Source organism: Heteronotia binoei, chromosome 19, assembly GCF_032191835.1.
Source record: "Heteronotia binoei isolate CCM8104 ecotype False Entrance Well chromosome 19, APGP_CSIRO_Hbin_v1, whole genome shotgun sequence".
Classification (NCBI taxonomy): domain Eukaryota; kingdom Metazoa; phylum Chordata; class Lepidosauria; order Squamata; family Gekkonidae; genus Heteronotia; species Heteronotia binoei.
Window position 1 is genome coordinate 31,920,127 of NC_083241.1, and position 20,773 is coordinate 31,940,899.

The window sequence follows — 20,773 nt, forward strand, 5'->3', positions numbered from 1 at the left end:
TGTACCTAATAAAGAGCTGATGTTCACTACTACTTCGCCTCTTCCATGCGTTGAACCCACTATATTATAGATCTGAAGATTGGTTGTAATTTCAGGAGATCTCCAGTCCCCACCTGGACCTTGGCAACCCTAAACTGGAAGGACTTTGCTGTTCCCCTCCCCCCCGGCAACTTTGTGCCTCAATAGAGTTCAGTGATGAACAGAAGAAACGTTTCACTTTCATCAACAATCTACTGAGTTCATCTGTCAGAGTCTCCTTTCAGCAGGTCTCTGCTGCTCTCCCCAGGCAGTGCCCCGGCCACAGGCACCTTCTCGGCTCTGTGTCTGACCTGCTGGGACAAAGCAGGCAAAAACCTTCCCGAAACCCCCCACACTTCTTTCCCTTGGGTCCAGCTAGCGAGCACTTCGAAACATGCCTGCTAGCCTTTCTCCCCTTTGAAACTGCAGCGCTTTCATTTATAGAGCCTGCAAACAGCCTCCTCCTCCTCCTCCAAGCTTATTGTGGAGGTATTTTTAGGCTGTGATCATGCCCTGACCTAGCCCACTCTTTTTTTGGGTGGTACAAATTTAGATCCATTCTTCTCTCCTGTGCTTCTGAAGAGCTGATCACATTGGACATCCATCCACAGCCCTCCCAGGCACAAACTTAGTGTGGGTATTCTTATCTATGAGCCCAGTCTGCAAACATGCAGGATTGAAGGCTACGGGGACTCAAAGGCAACCAGCTGGCACAAAGAAGTGGCCACGGCCCTACCAGAAGCACCATACCATCACCTGGAAGACGGAAGTAATCAGGCCTTTTTTTGCAGGAGGAACTCCTTTGCATATTAGGCCACACATCCCTGATGGAGCCAATCCTCCTGGAGTTTACAGGGACTTCTGTAAACTCCAGGAGGACTGGCTACATCAGGAGAGTGTGGTCTAATATGCAAAGGAGTTCCTGCTGCAAAAAAAGCCCTGGGAATAATGTCCCAAAGCCTGGTCAGGAAGCCTCAAAAATGGCTCCTCTGGGGACTCAGAAGATCAGCAAAACTGAGTGACCGAGACCGACACTCTCCTGGTTCTTAGAAAGTGTTTTTAGAAAGTTGGTTGGGACCAGGTGGGGCTCTTGCCCAGTAAGATCCATTAGAGATTTGATTGGCTGTGCAGATTTTTAAAAGTATTGCTTGGGCAGCGGCTGCCGCCACAGCACAAGGATGTTCACTGTGTGACTGAAAGGAAGAGGTGGCAGCCGTTTTGTGGCTGGCTTCGCCACTTGCAGCAGCTCTGTGATGGCCGCGCCCACCGCACTGTGTCATCATTCCAAAGGTGCCTGACAGCTTGGAAAGGTAGGAGACCCCTGACTTGGATACTGGGAGGGAGACTGGTCAACTCTGGTATGAGGATGGCTATCAAAGCCCGGGACCCGCACTGGTTACCCGGACCTGGATGGCCCAGGCTAGCTCATCATCAGATCTCAGAAGATAAGCAGGGTCGGCACTGGTCAGTATTTGGATGGGGAGAGGAGGAGGAGATTGGATTTATATCCCACTCTTCCCTTGGAGTCTTGGAATGGATGGGAGGAGGAGATTGGATTTATACCCCGCTCTTCCCTTGGAGTCTCAGAGTGGTTTGGGAGTTGATGAGGGAAGAAGAAGGGATTGGATTTATACCCTGCCCTTCACTTGGAGTCTTGGAATGGATGGGAGGAGGAGGAGATTGGATTTATACCCCGCCCTTCCTTCACTTGGAGTCTTAGAGCAGCTTACTATCTCCTTTCCCTTCCTCTCCTCGCAAGAGACACCCTGTGCGGTAGGTGGGGCTGAGAGAGCTCTGAGAGAACTGCTCCTGAGAGAGCAGCTCTTTCAAGAACTGTGACTGACCCAAGGTCATTCAGCAGGTGCATGTGGGGGAGTGGGGAGTCAAACCCGGTTCTCCCAGTTTAGAATCCACTGCTCCTAACCAACTGGCTTTCAATTTGAGACCTCATAAGGGTATTGCCCCTGTCCTCGTCAGTCTCTGTAGAACGACCAGAGGGGCCACAGATAACTGGCCAATGATGTGATAAGGTTAACTAGGCTTCCTGTGGGAACCCAACAGGCCTCCACCCAATGTTGTGCTGTGCTCTCTGTGCAATCCCTTTCTTGCCTTCCCACTAGGACTCAAACTTCTTTTATGGTCCAGTTATTAAAAGAGAGGAGAACACAGCCTCAGCTTCTGCATACCACCTTCATCCGAACCATATTTCTATTGGTTCTGGGCCTCAAACACAATTCTCTTAGGTCTGATGATACTGGACACAGAATCCTGAATCAGAGAGTTCCAGGGAACTCTAAGCCTAACATGGAAGTGCTCCATCCATATTATTTGGGATGATGGCTGGAAGGAATTGCTTTGTGGGAAAGCATGACATTGAGATCAGGGAATCGCTGTAAGCCAAATTAAGCAGAAACGGCTGATACAAGACTTTGTAAATGGACATGCTGCTTCCAGGTTCTGAGTTTTTTTTTTTTTAAAGGGTCGGCCTGCTTTACAACGTATCTGCTTCACTGCTGAACAGCAATTCTGATGTTTTAAGTGACTCACAACTTTAAAAAGCTTTTCAAAATGGGTGTAAGTGCACCGGCCTTCCCCGGCAATTATTCAGCTGTGAAAATTTTCCACGCTTTAGAGTTCATTTCCAAGTCTCTGAATAGCCCCATGGAGATAAATACTGTATCAACATCCACAGGAAGTCATGAATTTTTGAAGCTACAAGTGAGGATACAATTGCCAGCATTTTGAGGATTCCACGTAGGACTTCAGTGTCATTTTATGGATAGACGGAGCACACAGTTTTTTGTATTTTTGGTGTGTTTTGTATTTGGAAGATAGCCTTGAACATAAATACTGTACTATGTTGTTCTGTCTTTGCATGACAGGTTTGGAAGGGAACTTGTACAAGAACAGCAGAAGAGTCCTGCTGGATCAGACCAGTGGTCCATCTAGCCCAGCGTTCTGTCTCACATAGTGGCCAGCCAGTTCCTCTGGAGGGCCAGCAACAGGGCACAGAGGCTAAAGACTTCCCTATTGCTAATTCACACCCAACTAACCTAATATTGCCTCCTGGCACAGAGATTCAAAGGCTGACTGCTTCTGAATGTGGAGGTTCCCTTTAACCACTATGGCTAATAGCCACTGATAGACCTCTCCTCCATGAACCCGTCCAATTCTTTTTTAAAGCTGTCTGCCCTGGCAGTGAATTCCCCATTTTAATCACTCGTGGTGTTAAGAAGTATTTCCTTTACTCGCTCCCTGGTTGTGTTCGAGATAAAGGAACCCGACAGCCCGAGTAGAAAAGCTGCAGACCTGTAAAATGCATCTGTGCTGTCACACGGAAGCAAGACAAGGTAAACTTACCACCATGCGGTTCAGTGAGACCCAGCAGTCGTCGGGGAAGTCTTGGAGCATGGGCACCAGGAACTGGAGGCAGCCGTCCCAGTGGCACAACAGCAGCATCATGCCAATCAGGTTGACGATCCGCACCACGGCGCTGGCCAGGTCGTAGGTCATGTGGAAGATCTAGGGGAGGCCAACATGGAGAGAGACGGTCAAGAAGACAAGAGGCGATAAAAGGCAAGAAGGGCTGAACAATGGAGCAGAGGGCTGCATATGGTGTGGTCGTGAATGGTCATGTGCTACGACCAGTGGCTTACCAAATGCCCAGCCTGTGGTAGCTGGACACCATACACCGTAACTATAGGGTTGCCAGCAATGAGCCCTCTAAGCCAGGCATGGCCAAACTGTGGCTCGAGAGCCACATGTGGCTCTTTCACACATACTGTGTGGCTCTTAAAGCTCTTACCACCCCACTGGCCAGCTTGGAGAATGCATTTGAAGTTAACGTTGCTTTCTTTCCACGTCTCCCTCTCTCCTCCATCTTCCTTCCTTCCGGCTCTCAAACATCAGAAATTCGTGTCTTGCAGCTCTCAGACATCTGATGTTTATTCTATGTGGCTCTTATATTATGCAAGTTTGGCCACCCCTACTCTAAGCTGTCGAGTCTTGTGAGAGTTCATGAGCTATTGGCATTAGAAGAAGAAGAAGAAGATATTGGATTTATATCCCGCCCTCCACTCCGAAGAGTCTCAGAGCGGCTCACAATCTCCTTTATCTTCCTCCCCCACAACAGACACCCTGTGAGGTAGGTGGGGCTGAGAGAGCTCTTGTTGCAGCTGTCCTTTCAAGGACAACCTCTGCCAGAGTTATGGCTGACCCAAGGCCATGCTAGCAGGTGCAAGTGGAGGAGTGGGGAATCAAACCCAGTTCTTCCAGATAAGAGTCCACACACTTAACCACTACACCAAACTGGCTCTCCACATATTAGAAATATGAGTGAGTGATTTGACTACTGCGTAAATTAGTTTGCCCTGGGGCCATCCTTCCTGAGCCAAAGCAAAAATGTGTGAGTCAAGGCTAAAAACCTATGAGCCAGCTCACACTAACTCAGCTTAGAGGGAACACTGCCACATCCCCCTTGGACACTGACAGGGGATGGGTAGGGGGTAGGCTAATCAGATCCAAGTTGGGAAATTCCTGGAGATTTGGGGGGTGGGGTGGGCAATGCTCCCTCTAAGCTGTGGGGTCTTGTGAGCAAAAAAATCTACTTTGTGAGCTACTGGCATTAAAGTTGTGAGCGACTGGCAGTAAAACTGAGCTACTGCATAAATTAGTTCGCTCTATAGGCCCATTTTTCCTGAGCTGAGACAAAAATGTGTAGAGTGGAGGCTAAAAAATTGTGAGCTACTTCACACTGGTGGTGGATAAGGTTTGGATAGGGGACCTCAGTGGGGCACAATGCCACAGAGTCCACCCTCCAAAGCAGACATTTCCCCCAGGGGAACTGATCTCTGTAATCTGGAGATGAGCTGTAATTCTGGGGCATCCCCAGGTCCTACCTGGAGGCTCAGCCAAGACAGATCCACAGAAAAAACAGGCAAATTCAAACAAGACACAAATTCCATGAACAAATAACTATAACAGTGTTTCCCAATTTCAATTTTCAGATTCCGTATACTCTCACAAGTGTATCGTACATCTTATTCAACAATAATAAAGTCCATGATTCATATCAATAGCTCATTCTTCACAAGTCAGGTCTCTCAACCACTCTTAGGGTGGAATCAAGCGCTTGTAATAACCGTATGGTCAATAAAGTGTCTGTGTGGTAATGAAAAGTCTCTTATCTTATCAACTCTTAAATGTGAAGTCCTCAGAAAGTGATAGGGACATGCCTGTTCTGCCCTGATGGTGCCTGTCAACGTTTGATTCCATTTCTATTGATATGAATTATGGGCTTTATTACTATTAACACTTGCAAGACTATATGGAATTTGAAAACTGAAATCTGGAAACGCTGCTAGAGTTATTTTTTCCACAGTATTTTGTGTTTTGTTTGGATTTACTTACCTGGAGGCTGGCCTTCCTACATAGCTACCATGTGCCAAGATGTTGATATTGGTGAGTTGGCCATAGAGTTGGTGTAGAGTGGCACCCAAGAGGTCGGACTTCAAATCAGGAATCCCAAGTCTTAAGTCATGCTCTTACTTTAGGCAGGAAGCCACTTCCAGAAGCCTCAATGCCCCACAGATGGAGATAATTATTTGGGTCTACATTACAAGGCTGTCGTACAGATTGTAACAAGTGCTTGAAAGAGCTATGTGAACACTAAGGGTTATTATACCATTTTCTTTCTTCATCCTCCACAGTGACGGGAAGGGATTCCTGTCCCGGCTGCTCCCTATTCATCCACCCTCTCCAAAGATTACTGCAGTGATCCACCTGCCCCTCCAACTCCTTAAAACCATCTCTGTTTGCCCGCAAAGCCCACCGATGCATTTGTCTTTTCCAGTAATCACACAAACAACTTAATTTCAACAAAAGGAAATAAAGGAGTTATTCCCCGAGGCCAATGCATACAGATTGTCAATTTTCCGCCTCTCACCACGCATGCCCCATAATTAACACCATTTCCCCATATGGTGGGTTGTGCTTCCCTTCTCATGTGCAAGCTGCATCAAGACAATCTCACAACCTGTTTACACATTTTACTTTCACTGCCTGCTGCCAGCGAATTCGAGAAGGAAGAGATGAAATCAAGTGGGACAGCTTTGGAGAGGAGCCAGGCAAAGATCAAAGTACTTTCCTGCAATGGTAATTCTGGAGCCCTCTGTGTGTGCACATGCACGAGTGTACACACACACAGCTGTCCAATTCTATGCTACAAAAAATCTTGGCAGGGCAGTGGGGGGAGGAAATGGGTTGAAGGGTCGTTGTGCCACTGCTTCTGGTATCAACCAGAAAGTGATGCCACTGTCTCCGTGTAACGCTCTAGGATCCACCCCCTCGACAATCCCCACAACTCTATGGTAGAACTCCAAAGGTTTTGTTTTTGTTTGTTTTTTTTTAAAGGAGGATCCTTAGTGCATCATGCCAGCACAACATCATTTCTGGGTTTATGCTGGAAGTGATGTTGGACTATTGGCATAACACAACTCTCCAGTTTGGTAGTGGTTAAGTGTGTGGACTCTTATCTGGGAGAACCAGGTTTGATTCCCCACTCCTCCACATGCAGCTGCTGAGTGATCTTGGGTCAGTCACAAGTTCTCTCTCAAGAGCAGTTCTCTCAGAGCTCTCAGTTCCACCTACTTCACAGAGTGTCTGTTGTGGGGAGGGGAAAGGGAAGGGGATTGTAGGCCCCTCTGAGACTCCAAGTGAAAGGTGGCTATAAATTCAACTTCTTCTTCTTCTTCCATTCCCTACTAGTTACCACCAGCAACACATTCTGGCAGTCCCGGGTTAACCAGTTTAATTGGGGAGAGGGGAAAGGAAGGAACTGATTTCTGTGCTTTGTGGGGGGGAAACAGATGCGACGCCCACAACCAGTGACAATGTACAATCTGATGTATGTAAATTTAAAAGGGTGTTTTTCTGCTCCACCCCCCTCCCGCGCCATGGTGAATAATGTGGAACTGGGGTCTACCAGGTCCGAGGAGTTGGCAGCTCCAGCTAGGAAATACCTAGAGATTTTGAGGGTGGGGCCTGGGGAGGGCAGGTTTTGAGGAGGGGAGGGACTTCAACAGAATCCACCCTCCAAAGCAGCCATTTTCTCCAAGGGAACAGATTTCTCCAGTCCGGAGAACAGAGGGCGATCTCCAGATGCCACGTGGAGTTTGGCAACCCTACTGACACTCTATGTAACCATCTCAAGAGAGAAACTCTAGTTATGTTTCTAGTGACTGAGACAGGAAAGGAACAGAGAAGAGGGGACTTCCAGGGCATGACCCTGTCGCTTCTTGAGACACGGGCATCCTGGCACACCAGCTGCATTTCCCCACTACGGGCAATCTCGCAGGCCAGCTTGTTGGTAGAAAGGAACCTAGTGCTGCAGCATGTGGATGTATTGGAAACATTACTGATTTATTTACACAGACATCCCAGCTGGTCCCCAACAGTTGCCTGGCAATCTTTGTGCGAGCTGGCGACGGGGTATCTGTGAGACAAATGCTCTCCTGAGCCACCTCTAATGACCGGCCAAGGCGGGCGGCGCGGGGTGGAAGCCGTTTGTCAAGGAGGGAAACTGCTTCACACAGGAGGGTTTTCCCAAAGACACAATTCTAGTATATTCACATGGAAGGATTCTGTCCCCCGAAGCAGTGTAACACTCTGCCTCAGTGTAACACTCTAGGATCCACCCCCTCAACAATCCCCACAACTCTATGGTAGAACTACAAAGGTTTTTAAAGAAGGGGATCCTTAGTGCGTCATGCCAACATGACAACATCATTTCTGGCTTCATGCTGGAAGTGATAGTGAGCTATGGGCGTAACACAATTCTCCAGTTTGGTGTAGTGGTTAAGTGTGTGGACTCTTATCTGGGAGAACCAGGTTTGATTCCCCACTCCTCCACATGCAGCTGCTGAGTGACCTTGGGTCAGTCACAAGTTCTCTCAGAGCTGTTCTTAAGAGCAGTTCTCTCAGAGCTCTCTCATAAGAACATAAGAGAAGCCATGTTGGATCAGGCCAATGGCCCATCCAGTCCAACACTCTGTATCACACAGTGGCCAAAATTATACACACACACACACACACACATATATACACACTGTGGCTAATAGCCACTGATGGACCTCTGCTCCATATTTTTATCTAACCCCCTCTTGAAGTTGGCTATGCTTGTAGCCACCACCACCTCCTGTGGCAGTGAATTCCACATGTTAATCACCCTTTGGGTGAAGAAGTACCTCCTTTTAATAAGAACATAAGAGAAGCCCCACCTATTTCACAGGGTGTCTGTTGTAGGGAGGGGAAGATATTTTTTTTCCTTGGAAGGAAAAAAAAAAGTTGTACTGGAGCCAACCTCAAACCTTTGCTTTCAGTTCAGCAACCTGGCCGGTGGGAGGGGGGGGGGGAAACAATCAATAAATCATTGATTTCCATTACAGCCCAAATTGGATAAAAGAAGAATTGTCCACCTGGACACAGGGGCCAACTAAGGTGAGGGTCAGGACTTCTTTTGTAGCAGGAACTCCTTTGCATATTAGGCCACACGTCCCTGATGTAGCCAGTCCTCCAAGAACTTGCAGTAGCCCCTGTAAGAAGAGCCCTGTAAGCTCTTGAAGGACTGGCTACATAAGAGGGGTGTGGCCTAATATGCAAAGGATTTCCTTCTACCAAAAAAAGCCCTGGTGAGGATCCAGGATTATACTTCTGATACGTATCTTAGCTGGGGTTGTGCACTCTGGATTGGGAAATTCCAGCCAATTTGGGGGGGTGGAGGCTGGGGGATGGCAGAGTTTGGGAAGCAGAGGAACCACGGTGTGGTATAAAGCCACAAAGTCCAGCCTACAAAGCAGGGGAACTGATCTCTGTAGTCCAGTTGTAAATCTCAAGGCCTTACCAAGAAGTTAACAAACCCAAATTGTAACTTAAAAATCAGCTGCGAAGGACCCCAAACAGGATTAGGGGCATTGGGAGGGGCCAACCCCCGCCCCCCCAAGTGCCATCAGGAGGTTCACAAGAGGGGCTAGAAGCCCTTCCACTTTCCCCCAACCCCCCAAGCACCTAGAATACAGAGCATCACTGCCCCAGACAGTTCCAGTAATATACTGTGGCTAATAGCCACTGATGGACCTCTGCTCCATATTTTTATCCAATCCCCTCTTGAAGCTGGTTATGCTTGTAGCTGCCACCACCTCCTGTGGCAGTGAATTCCACAGGTTAATCACCCTTTGGGTGAAGAAGTACTTCCATTTATCCATTTTAACCTGACTGCTCAGCAATTTCATTGAATGCCCACGAGTTCTTGTGCTGTGAGAAAGGGAGAAAAGTACTTCTTTCTCTACTTTCTCCATCCCATGCATAATCTTGTAAACCTCTATCATGTCACCCCACAGTCGACGTTTCTCCAAGCTAAAGAGCCCCAAGCGTTTTAACCTTTCTTCATAGGGAAAGTGTTCCAAACCTTTAATCATTCTAGTTGCCCTTTTCTGGACTTTCTCCAATGCTATAATATCCTTTTTGAGGTGCGGGGACCAGAATTGTACACAGTATTCCAAATGAGACCGCACCATCGATTTATACAGGGGCATTATGATACTGGCTGATTTGTTTTCAATTCCCTTCCTAATAATTCCCAGCATGGCATTGGCCTTTTTTATTGCAACTGCACACTGTCTTGACATTTCAGTGAGTTATCTACCATGACCCCAAGATCTCTCTCTTGGTCAGTCTCTGCCAGTTCACACCCCATCAACTTGTATTTGTAGCTGGAATTCTTGGCCCCAATGTGCATTACTTTGCACTTGGCCACACTGAACCTCATCTGCCATGTTGACGCCCACTCACCCAGCCTCAACAGATCCCTTTGGAGTGCCTCACAATCCTCTCTGGTTCTCACCACCCTGAACAATTCAGTGTCATTTGCAAACTTAGCCACTTCACTCCTTACTCCCAACTCCAAATCATTAATGAGCAAATTAAAGAGCATGGGATCCAGTACTGAGCCCTGCGGCACCCCACTGCTTACCGTCCTCAACTGCGAAGACTGTCCATTTATACTCACTCTCTGCTTCTATTAATTAGCCAGTTTTTGATCCATAAGAGGACCTATCCTTTTACTCCATGACTCTCAAGCTTACTAAGGAGCCTTTGATGAGGAACTTTAACAAAAGCTTTCTGGAAGTCAAGGTAAACAATATCTATAGGGCCCCATTTGTCCACATGTTTGTTCACCCCCTCAAAGAACTGTAACAGGTTAGTGAGGCAACATCTTCCCTTACAGAACCCATGCTGAGTCTTCCTCAATAACTTGTGTTCATCAATGTGCCTACTCATTCTGTCCTTGATAATGCTTTCTACCAACTTTCCCAGTATTGAAGTCAGACTGACTGGCCTGTAATTTCCCGGATCTCCTCTGGAACCCTTTTTAAAGATGGGGGTGACATTTGTTACCTTCCAGTTCTCAGGAATGGAGGCAGATTTCAATGAAAGATTACATATTGTTATCAGGAGATCCACAAGTTCAACTTTGAGTTCTTTCAGAACTCTTGGATGTATGCCATCTGGACATGATGACATTAGTTTTTAATTCGTCAATCAGTTGTAGGACCTCCTTTCTTGTCACCTCAATCTGACTCAGGTCTTTCAACATCCCTTCCAAAATTAGTGGTTTTGGAGAGGGCAAACACATCTCATCTTCCACAGTGAAGACGGAGGCTCCCCTGAGCCTGCCCCGGCGGGGAGGGCAGGATATAAATAAAAAGTATTATTATTATTATTATTATTATTATTATTATTAAAATGCATTCAGCTTCTCAGCCAATTCCCTATCCTCCTTCAGTAATCCTTTGACCCCTTGGTCATCCAAGGGCCCCACTGCCTCCCTGGCTGGTTTACTGCTTCTAATATATTTGAAGAAATTTTTATTGTTGGTCTTTATGTTTTTTGCAATATGCTCCTCATAGTCACTTCTTGTCTGCCTGATCACAGTCTTGCATTTCATTTGCCACAGCCTGTGTTCCCTTTTATTAATCTCACTTGGACTAGCTTTCCACCGCTTAAATGAGTCCTTCTTACCTTTTACATCTTCCATTACTTTGTTTGTTAACCATGCAGGCCTTTTCTTATACCTGTTTGTGCCTTTCCTAACTTGTATATATTTTATCTGAGCTTCTAGGATTGTAATTTTAAATAGCCTCCAAGCTTCCCCAAGGGTTTTGACTGCATTTACCTTTTCTTTCAGTTTCCTCTTCACATGCCTCCTCATCTCAGAGAATTTGCCCCTTTTAAAGTTAAATGTGGTTGTGCTGGTCTTTTGGGGCAATTCCCTATTTATACAAATGGTGAAATCAATAACATTATGGTCACTGCTCCCAAGCGGTGCAATCACTTTTACATCTCTCACCAAGTCTAGGACCACATCCAGAATCACCCCACTCCTGGTAGGTTCTGTGACCATCTGCTCCATAGCACAGTCATTGACTTTATTTCATCCTCACAGCAATCCCATGAGTTTGCCTTCCTCTGGGCATAGAGTAGGGGTCACTGGCACTAGCCTGATCTCCTCAGATCTCAGAAGCTAAGCAGGGTCAGCCCTGGCTAGTAGTTGGATGGGAGATTTCCAAGGAATACCAGGGTTATGACACAGAAGCAGGCAATGGCAAACCACCCCTGAAACATCTCTTGTCTGAAAAAACAAGTCCATCTCACCACCAATGTTCCCTCTATGCTTAGTTAGTGTGAGCTAGCTCGTAGTTTTTTTAGTCTCCGGCTCGCACATTTTTGTCCTAGCTCAGGAAGAATGGTCCCAAAGCAATCAGATTTATAGAGCGACCAAATTGCTTGCTACAACATTAATGCTAGTAGCTCACAAAGCAGAATTTTTGCTCACAAGGCTACACAGCTTAGAGGGAGCATTGCTTGTTACCTAGTGGTGCATAATAATAAAAGAGCTAGAACTTCTGGCTGCCAGACAATCTTAGGATCTCCTGGCTGTGCTACACACACTGCCATACAATAATTATTAACCATTATTACTGTGCGAGTCAGGGAGGAAGTAGCTGTGAATTTCCTGCATTGTGCAAGAGGTTGGGTTAGATGGCCCTTGGGGTCCCTCCCAGCTCTATGTTTCTAGGTACATCAGGCTGACTGTGTGTGACTGGCCCAATCTCACTTACTTCCATAGCAGCACAAAGATCTGAACCTGAGTCTCCCAGATCTTAGTCCAACAATCTAACCTGGGGATATCAAACATGTGGCCCAGGGCTGAATCAGGCCCCTGGAGGGCTCCTATCAGACCCTTGAACAACTGGCTGGCATCTGCTTCCTTCTCCCTCTCTCTTGTTCCCTTCTGCATAACAGCTTGCTTTGCAAAGCTTGCTCAATAGCACAGGAGCTACAGAGCAAAACCTCTATTTTCTGCATTGGCTGAGGCTCCACCCTTGGGGTAGAAAGGGGGAAGGCAGAACTTGTGTTGCCAGGATCTCTCAATCGCACAGCACAGCTACTGAGCCAACCCTTTCTTTCTTCTATTGGCTGAGGCTCCTCTCCCTCCTTGTCTCCTGTGGAAGGAAGGAAAGAGCCAGAGCTTCCATGGGAGAAATACAAATAAAGTATCTTTAAGACCAATGAGAGTGCTAATGTTTTAAGCTTTTAAAAAACATTTGTGTCTTTTATCAAGTTTATGTCTCTGCTACCTAATCTTAAATAGGTACACACATGGCCCAGCCTAACATGGCCCATCCTGACAAGGTCTCCTTTATGTCGGATCCGGCCCTCATAACAAATGAGTTCGACACCCCTGCTCTAGCTATTATACTGTGCTGGCTCTCTAATAATATGAATAAACCTGGTGGCCGGCTTGAGGATGGACCATCTTTGCTTGTTTGTTTTGCAAGAAGCCAGAAACGAGGGATCGTTTGATGTGCCTAAAAAAGCTCCCTAATCCGTTCCCTGTTGCTTGGTACAATATTATATAAACCGAAGGATGGAGATCTAAGCCAGCCGGCTCATTGCGGCTGTTCCCACAGCTCTGTGGGCTCCCTTTTCTTCAGGCGAGGGGCTTTCAAACCTGCTGCTCCGAGCCCTTCCAGAACGAACAAGGCTATCTTTGGGGAGATGGCGATAATCTGTGACTTTGGGGCGTCTGGAGCGGAGGATTCTTTCAAAAGGCCAGCGGGAGTCTCATTTGCATCTCGCGTCTTGACAAGCCGGTTGCCCAGCCTCCAAAAAATTAAATAAAATATTGCTTCATAACATGGGTGCCAAAATTTCTGCCTATTAGCTACCAGGATATTTGTTTTCGATCATTTCTCTCTCTCTCTCTCTCTCTAATGCCAGAAGCCTTTGAAGAAGAGAAAAATGGATGCAATTTTGGCAACTGGATCAGGCTACCGGAAGAAAATCGCACCGTCGATCAATCAGAAAGCGGATGTTAAAAACATGCAATCATTTAACACCATCAACAAAGCCAAAAACCATTCCAGTTTTTCCTTAGTATAAACCTCTCTCTCTCTCTCTCTCTCTCTCTCTCTCGGCTTGGCTTCGCGAACGAAGATTTAAGAAGGGTGCAATAGTCCACGTTTGCTGGCTGACAAGACCAATATGGGACAGGCAGGTCCGGCCACAGCGGCTGCAGGGAAAAGTCTGATTTAGGGTTGGTCCTGTAGCAGTGCGATTCTTCCTCAATCTCCTTTTGTCCTCAAGACCAGCTATGCGTGCGTTCTCAAAGGAAGAGACAGCCTGCATTGCAACTCACAGTATAAACCAGGCCACAATATAATCCATGGAGGCAATAGTTTTAATGATCATTATGCCAGGGGGAAATTCCACATATTTGCTAACAGAAATCATCAGAGAAGCACCAGAAAGACAAAAACCAACAGGATGAGCTTAACCCAGAGGTCCTCAAGGTGCCCACTGACACCTTCCATGGTGCTTTACCCACTGTTTTTACAAAGTGGATGGGACCAGGTTGGGTACTTGCCCAGCAAGGGTTCTGACTGGCCACTGGAGATCTGATTGATCTCTCTCACGCCTCCTTCCTATTGTGTTTGCCTCTGCACTTAGGCTTTCTGTGTGTGTGGCTCCGCCTCCTTTGGCAGCCATTTTGTGGCTGGTTTCACCTCCTGTGGCAGTCATTTCGTCCCTCCCATGTCAGGATTCCAATGGTGCCTGCATGCTCAAAAGGGTTGGGAATCCCTGGAACTGTGTCTTAAAAGCTGAAGGAAGTATTCCACAGACATACCAAACCGAAAGGTTATAAAAACCAAAAATTTTAACAGGAGGGATTGAATGGAGGAAATGGGGTTCAGCGGGATGCAGTATTCATGATAACAGGAAATAGAAGAAAACTGATTTGGAAAGCAAAAAAATCCACACATGAACACCCAAGAAGCTGCCTTACACTGAATCAGCCTTTTGCAAATGAAGCCTCTAGAGGCATCTTCCAAGGTTTGGCTGCCCTGCCTGTACTCCAACCCTTTTGTGTGCTGTACGAACGACAGTTGGAGAAGCAGGCCGGGAGGAGGGGGGCAGTATTTGTACCTGGTTCCCAAAACTTTTAATCCCCACTGGTCTCCTGGCTGCAGAAAAATGCAAAACCTAACAGCACCTTTCTCAGAAGCCTTGGATCTCAAAATTAGACTACCTCAACATTTTTTTTAAAAAAAAACCCTACAAGATACACTGCTTTCTGTTGGACAGGAAAAGACGGATGCCTTCAAACGTCCTGAAAGGCAACCAGACTTAAATCTGAAGAAGTGAGTGGTGACTCACAAGAGCTCCTCCCCTGCCACAAATTTTGTTAGTCTTTGAGGCGCTCTCGGACTCTTGCTCCTTCCTACAGGCCTAGGCTGTATGAGTCTGGATTGAGGAAGCTGGCGAGAGGCTGAAGCTGCTTCGACAAGCAAGTGCATGCTGGGCATGCCAGAGAGCCCAGGATACATCCCTATGGAAACATTCTCAGAGGCCGAGAAATTTTTCATGGATTATGCTTAACCCTCAGGTTTTCAACCAGGCTGGTTTCCAGACTGAATGCAGCCATAAACAAAAGATTTACATCTACAATATTAAAAAATCAAGTTGCTCTTTTGGGTAGTGGCATAGAGCCCATACAAACTTGGAGGGTGAACTCCCTCTCTCACACACATGCAGTCACGCAGACATGGGGACACTCATCCCACAGGGTTGCCAACCTCCAGGTAGCGGCTGGAGATCTCCTACTATTACAACCGATCTCCATGTGATTGAGATCAGTTCCTCTGGAGAAAATGGCTGCTTTGGAAGTGGAATCTACAGCAATATACTCCGCTGAAGCCCCTCCCCTCCCCAAGCCACACCCTCTTCAGGCTCCACCCCCAAAATGTCCAGGTATTCCCCAACCTGGAGCTGGCAACCCTATGTATATACAGTCTCTAGATCAATGAAAGAATATAGACTATATCTGAAGTGACATAGATAGACCATGCTAACTGGTTTATGGCTCTCACCTGGATGGTCCAGGTTAGCCCAGTCTCCTCAGATCTCATAAGCTAAGTAGGGTCAATATTTGGATGGGATACGCATGCGCACACACAGAATCAGATCCATGGTGGTCCCTCAAGGTCAGTATTGTCTACTCAGACGTGCAGTGGTTCTCCAGGGTTTAAGGTAGACCTCTTTCACATCACCTCCCACCTGGTGCTTTTCATTGGAAATAGGGATTGAACCTGGGACCTTCTGCATGCCAAGCAGAGTCTCTTCCACCCAGCTACAGCCCCTTCCTTGGTTGATAGGGGTTTTTGGCCTCTGGGTGAGATTTTTAACAACCGTTGTTCTAGACTGGCGTGGATTAAAGGGCTTTTCATCTGTTCCACAATGCCCTCTGCCTTGAACTAATGTGTCTTACATCTGCTAATCTTTTTAATGACCATCAAAATTGTTAACTGGCAGGACTCAGAACTGGCCTTAAGACAAATATTTTAACCATAGGAGAGGGTAGGGCTTGTTTCATGAACCTCTCTAAACCAGATATATGGGAACTTGAGACACACTGAAGGGGGTGTATCAACAGCAGACTGACAATGATTGATAGATAGATAGATGATAGACAGATGGTAGGTAGGTAGGTAGGCAGGCAGGCAGGCAGAGACAGACAGACAGAGATGATGGATGGATGCATAGATGGATGGATGAATGACAGACAGACAGACATGACTACTCATCTAGTTGCTTTCAGTCTAGAGGCTAAAGTCAATGCCTATATTTTTACATTTGTATTTTTTCATTATATAATTTTTAATTCATTTTATATCACTTCTGCTTAACACTCATGGGACCTAATTCAACTTTGGGGTTGGGTCCCCCCTCCTTTTGGTCCATTAACTGATAATTGGCACTTCGATGGCCACTGGGGAGTGTATGTTTGGCTAGAAGGCGAGACGGCTGCCAAGCCTGACTGTCGGTATTGCCAGCACGAGAGCCAACAAAACAAAACAGCTAGCCGGTGCAAAGCAGGCAAACAGCTTGGTATGTGGGTGGTTGGGCTACTGTCTGCCAAAACGCTCAGGAAATGTGGTGCTCCAAGAGGCTGCTGGAAAGAAGAGCGATGTGTTCATTCCTTGAGAGGAAAGAGACCCTCCCCTTTTCAGCCTTTTGTATAAAAGACCTTCTAGGAGTCTGGTCATTCTAACAGATCTCATTTTTATAATATATATGTTACACCTGTTATATTTATACACAGACTTGCATAAGTTCAGCTTCTAGGTGGGAAATCTCCACGTAGGGTTGCCAATCCCCAGGTGGGGGCAGGGGATCCCCCAGTTTGGAGGCCCTCCCCCCACTTCAAGGTTATCAGAAAGCGGGGGGAGGGGGATGTCTGCTGGCCACTCTATTATTCCCTGTGGAGACTGATTCCCATAGGGTATGATGGAGAATTGATCTGTGGGTATCTGGGGTTCTGAGGGGGCTGTTTTTGTTTGTTTATTTTAGGTAGAGGTATCATATTTTCAACATAGCATCTGGTGCCTCTCCTCAAAACACCCAAGTTTCCAAAAGATTAGACCTCCTGGCCTCTACCTCAAAAAACAGTCCCAGATGCTCCCAAAGAAGGTGGCTCTATCCTTCATTATTTCCAAACGGAGGGAACTCATTTAAAAGGTGCATAGTCCCTTTAAAAGCGATTATTCTTGGAGTTCCACAGTGCTTGTCACACCACTGCTCCTGGGGTCCACCCCCAAAAGTCACCTGGCTCCCCCCACAAAGTCCCCAGATGTTTCTTGAATCGGACCAGGCAACCCATCTCAAGAGACCCAGGAACAAAGAAAGCCAACCACTGACTGTCCAGAGGGTCCTGCTTGCAAGCACATATGTGCCTGGAGATTGCAAAGAACAGAAGAACGCTTGGCAATAACGTTTATTTTTTAGAGCAGCTATCTCTGCTATGACCTTGCGTGGTTTTCTATCCCAACAAATTCTGAGTCCAGCAGCACCTTTAAGACCCACAAAAGATATTCAAGATATGAGCTTTTGTGTGCAGGCACACTTCCTCAGATACATAGTTCCTCTTCTAGAAAAGTGTGCCTGCACACAGAAGCTCATACCTTGAATAAACTTTTGTGGGTCTTAAAGGTGCCGCTGGACTCAGAATTTGTCCTATTGCTTCAAATCGGCACTGCTGCCCACCTGGATCTACACTATAACCAGTATATGAAGTTCCATTCCCCCATAGGCGGCTGGCAGAAAACAAATTCTCTGCGAGTTGAAACAGCAGAATTGGCTTCCATATCTTTCAGCCTTCACCATGAACATCTGCAAATCCAATGGCCTGTGTTACAGTAGCTCTCCAGTTGAATTCACGCAAAATGTTATTGTCCAAGCTACCAGGCTAAAACCCGCTATAATTTTGGAAAGCTTAATGGCTGAGCTGTGATTTGTGACATCAGCGGGTCCAACATTGTAGACACAAACTCAGCAGGCAACCGTAAGAAGAGCTGACATAGTGAGATCGTGTGTCATAAATGCTTTAAACTAGGGGTGTCAAACATCTGGCCCGGGGGCCAAATCAGGCTCTCAGATGGCTCCTATCACGCCCCCAAGCAACTGGCTCTCATCTGCTTCCTTCTCCCCCCCTCTTGCTCCCTTCTGCTTTACAACTTGCTTTGCAAGGCTTGCTCAACTGCACAGGAGCTACAGAGCAAACCCTCTATTTTCTCCTTGCGGAGGAAGGAGGGGTGGCAGAGTTTGCTTTGCCAGGCTCTCTCAATCGCACAGCAGAGCTACTGAGGCAAGCCTCTCTTCCCTCTATTGGCTGAGGCTCCCTCCTCCGGTCCCCTGGGGAAGGAAAGAAAGAGCCAGAGCTTCCTTTGCCCAGTTCCTTGGATCCCGTGGGAGAAATACAAAGAAAGTATCTTTAAGACCAACAATTGCTAATGCTTTCAGCATGTTTTAAGAGTTTTTTTTTTAAAAAAACACAACCCTCGTTATTGAGTTTGTGCCCTTTATAAAGTTTCTATCTCTGCTGCCTAATCTTAAATGGGAACACACATGGCCTGGCCCGACAAGGTCTCATTTATGTTAGATCTGGCCCCCATAACAAATGAGTTTGATATCCCTGCTTTAAACACTGAGCATGCTATGGAAACAGGGCCGGATTAACAATTAGGTCAAATAGGTACCATGCCTTTAGGGGCCCTGCCCCCCCCCATTTCTGCCCTGCTTGCAGCCCTCAGAGCCTGCACACACAGCCAGCAACTGAGCCACTCTTCGCCCGATTTGCCTGGTGAGGCTGCTGCTAGCTTTGTCGCCAAGTTTGCCTCTCTCTGCCTCTCCCCTGCAGCTGTGCCAAAGAGGCTTTTGAGAAGGTCCCCGCAGGTTGCAGCAGTGGGCAGGAGCTCAGACTCTGAGATAATTTGCAAGGGGGCCCCCGAGATTTTGACTGCCTAGGGGCCTGCATAGGGTTTAATCTGGCACTGTTGTGGAAACGCCGGCATGACTATTACAAGCAGTTCAAGTTAAGAGAGCTGAACTTATGCTTCTGTAGGGTCTCAATTACCCTTCAATCAGGGTCAGAGTTTTGAAAGTCGCATTAATCCAACCCTCTCGCCGCACTGCCTTTTCTCATTCCAAAATCCGAATCCTAAACAGAGCTGACACTTCATATATTTGATGGAAGAACGAAACGACCTGAGAGTCAGCCCTGCCTGGGGGGTCCAGCACTGGGGTGGGAATTTCCCAGAGATTTGGGGGTGGAGCCTGGGGAGGGCAGGGTTTGGGGAAAGAAGTGACCTCAGTAGGGATATGAGTCCATACAGACCACCCTTTCAAGGTGCCATTTTCTTCATGGGGACTCATCTCTGTAGCATGGCGATCAGCTGTGATGCAGCAGGGAGGTCTCCAGGCCCCAGCTGGAGTTTTGTGTAACCAAAATAGAGAATCACAGCAAGAGAAAGGCAGGGGGAAGTGAAGCAAAAAGCTACCATGATGTTCAGCCTCCAAAAAATTCAAGCCAATGATCCAAAATTATACGAACATCATAAATATAATTGTTTTACAAACAGTAAAATTGATCGGTCTTTCAAACACTCCAAGGAACATTTTTTGAAATCAGGAATCCAGTTCCTTCTTGAGCAAATCCACGCCAATTATTTAGGAAAGTCCTGAATGAAAATAATTAAAGTCCAAATAAATCCAATATTTCAGATGTATACAGTCAGCGATCCATATGGCAACAGGATTGTGCTATTGTCCCTGTTTCGCGTTAGCTTCTTCAAGCTTCTCAGAAATAATATTCACATACTGGGTAAGAACGCCATCGATTTCCAGTACAGAGTAACACCTTCAATGGTGAGGACTTTCCAAAATAATTGGCATTGATTTGCTCGAGAAGAAACTGGATTCCTGATGAAAAAACGTTCCATGGAGAGTCTAAAAGACTGATAAATTTCACTGTTTGTAAAACAATTACCGTATATTTATGATGTTTATATAATTTTGGATCATTGGCTTGAAGTTTTTGGAGGTTGAATATGATGGTAGCTTTTTGCTTTGTTTTCCGCTGCCCACCTGGAGGATGGCAAGCCAAGCCATGCCCCCCACCCCCGTCACCAAAGCCTAAGACCAGGGTGCACGAGCAGATAACAATGAGTAACACAGAGACTGGATGGGAAATACACTTCTGGGTAGCAGTGTGTGTGAACAAGATCTTGAGGTACAGGTGGACCGTAAATTAAATATTAGCAGCCAGTGTGAGGCAGTGACAAAAAAGGCTAATGCTATCTTGGGGTGTATCATCAGAGGCATAAAATCCAAATTGCAAGACGTCGCCATAATCCTGCTGTACATGGTATTGGTCAGGCCGCACCTGGAGCACTGTGTGCAGCTCTGGAGGCCTCACTTCAAAAAGGATGTGGACTGAATGGAGCAGGTGCAAAAGAGAGCAGGGAGGATGATCAGGGGCTTGGAGACCAAGCTCTGTGAGGCAAGGTTATGGGAATGTTCAGTCGGGAGAAGAGGAGGCTGAGGGGGGACATGATTGCTTTCTTGAAGTATTTGAAGGGCTGTCACTTAAAGGACAGGGAGCTGTTCCTGTTGGCAACGGAGGAGAGGACTCGCAATAATGGCTCTAAATCAAGGGTGGGAAGGTACCAGCTGGATATTATTGGGGGGGGGGGACTTGCTCAACAGTGGAATCAGCTGCCTAGGAAGGTGGTGAGGTCCCCCTCCCTGGCAGTCTTGAAGAGGCAGCTTGACAAACACTTGCCAGGGATGCTCTAGTCCA

The 20,773-nt window shown here is 46.8% G+C and overlaps 1 protein-coding gene across 1 annotated transcript in view; it reads right to left on the minus strand.

Moving 5' to 3' along the window:
• The window catches only part of HCN4 (hyperpolarization activated cyclic nucleotide gated potassium channel 4), a 167,652-nt gene that overhangs the window by 39,475 nt on the left and 107,404 nt on the right, over nt 1–20,773 (minus strand). Inside the window, exon 3 of the mRNA XM_060260229.1 lies at nt 3,379–3,540. Coding sequence (XP_060116212.1) covers nt 3,379–3,540 — 162 coding nt within the window. The remainder of the gene's footprint in view (nt 1–3,378; nt 3,541–20,773) is intronic.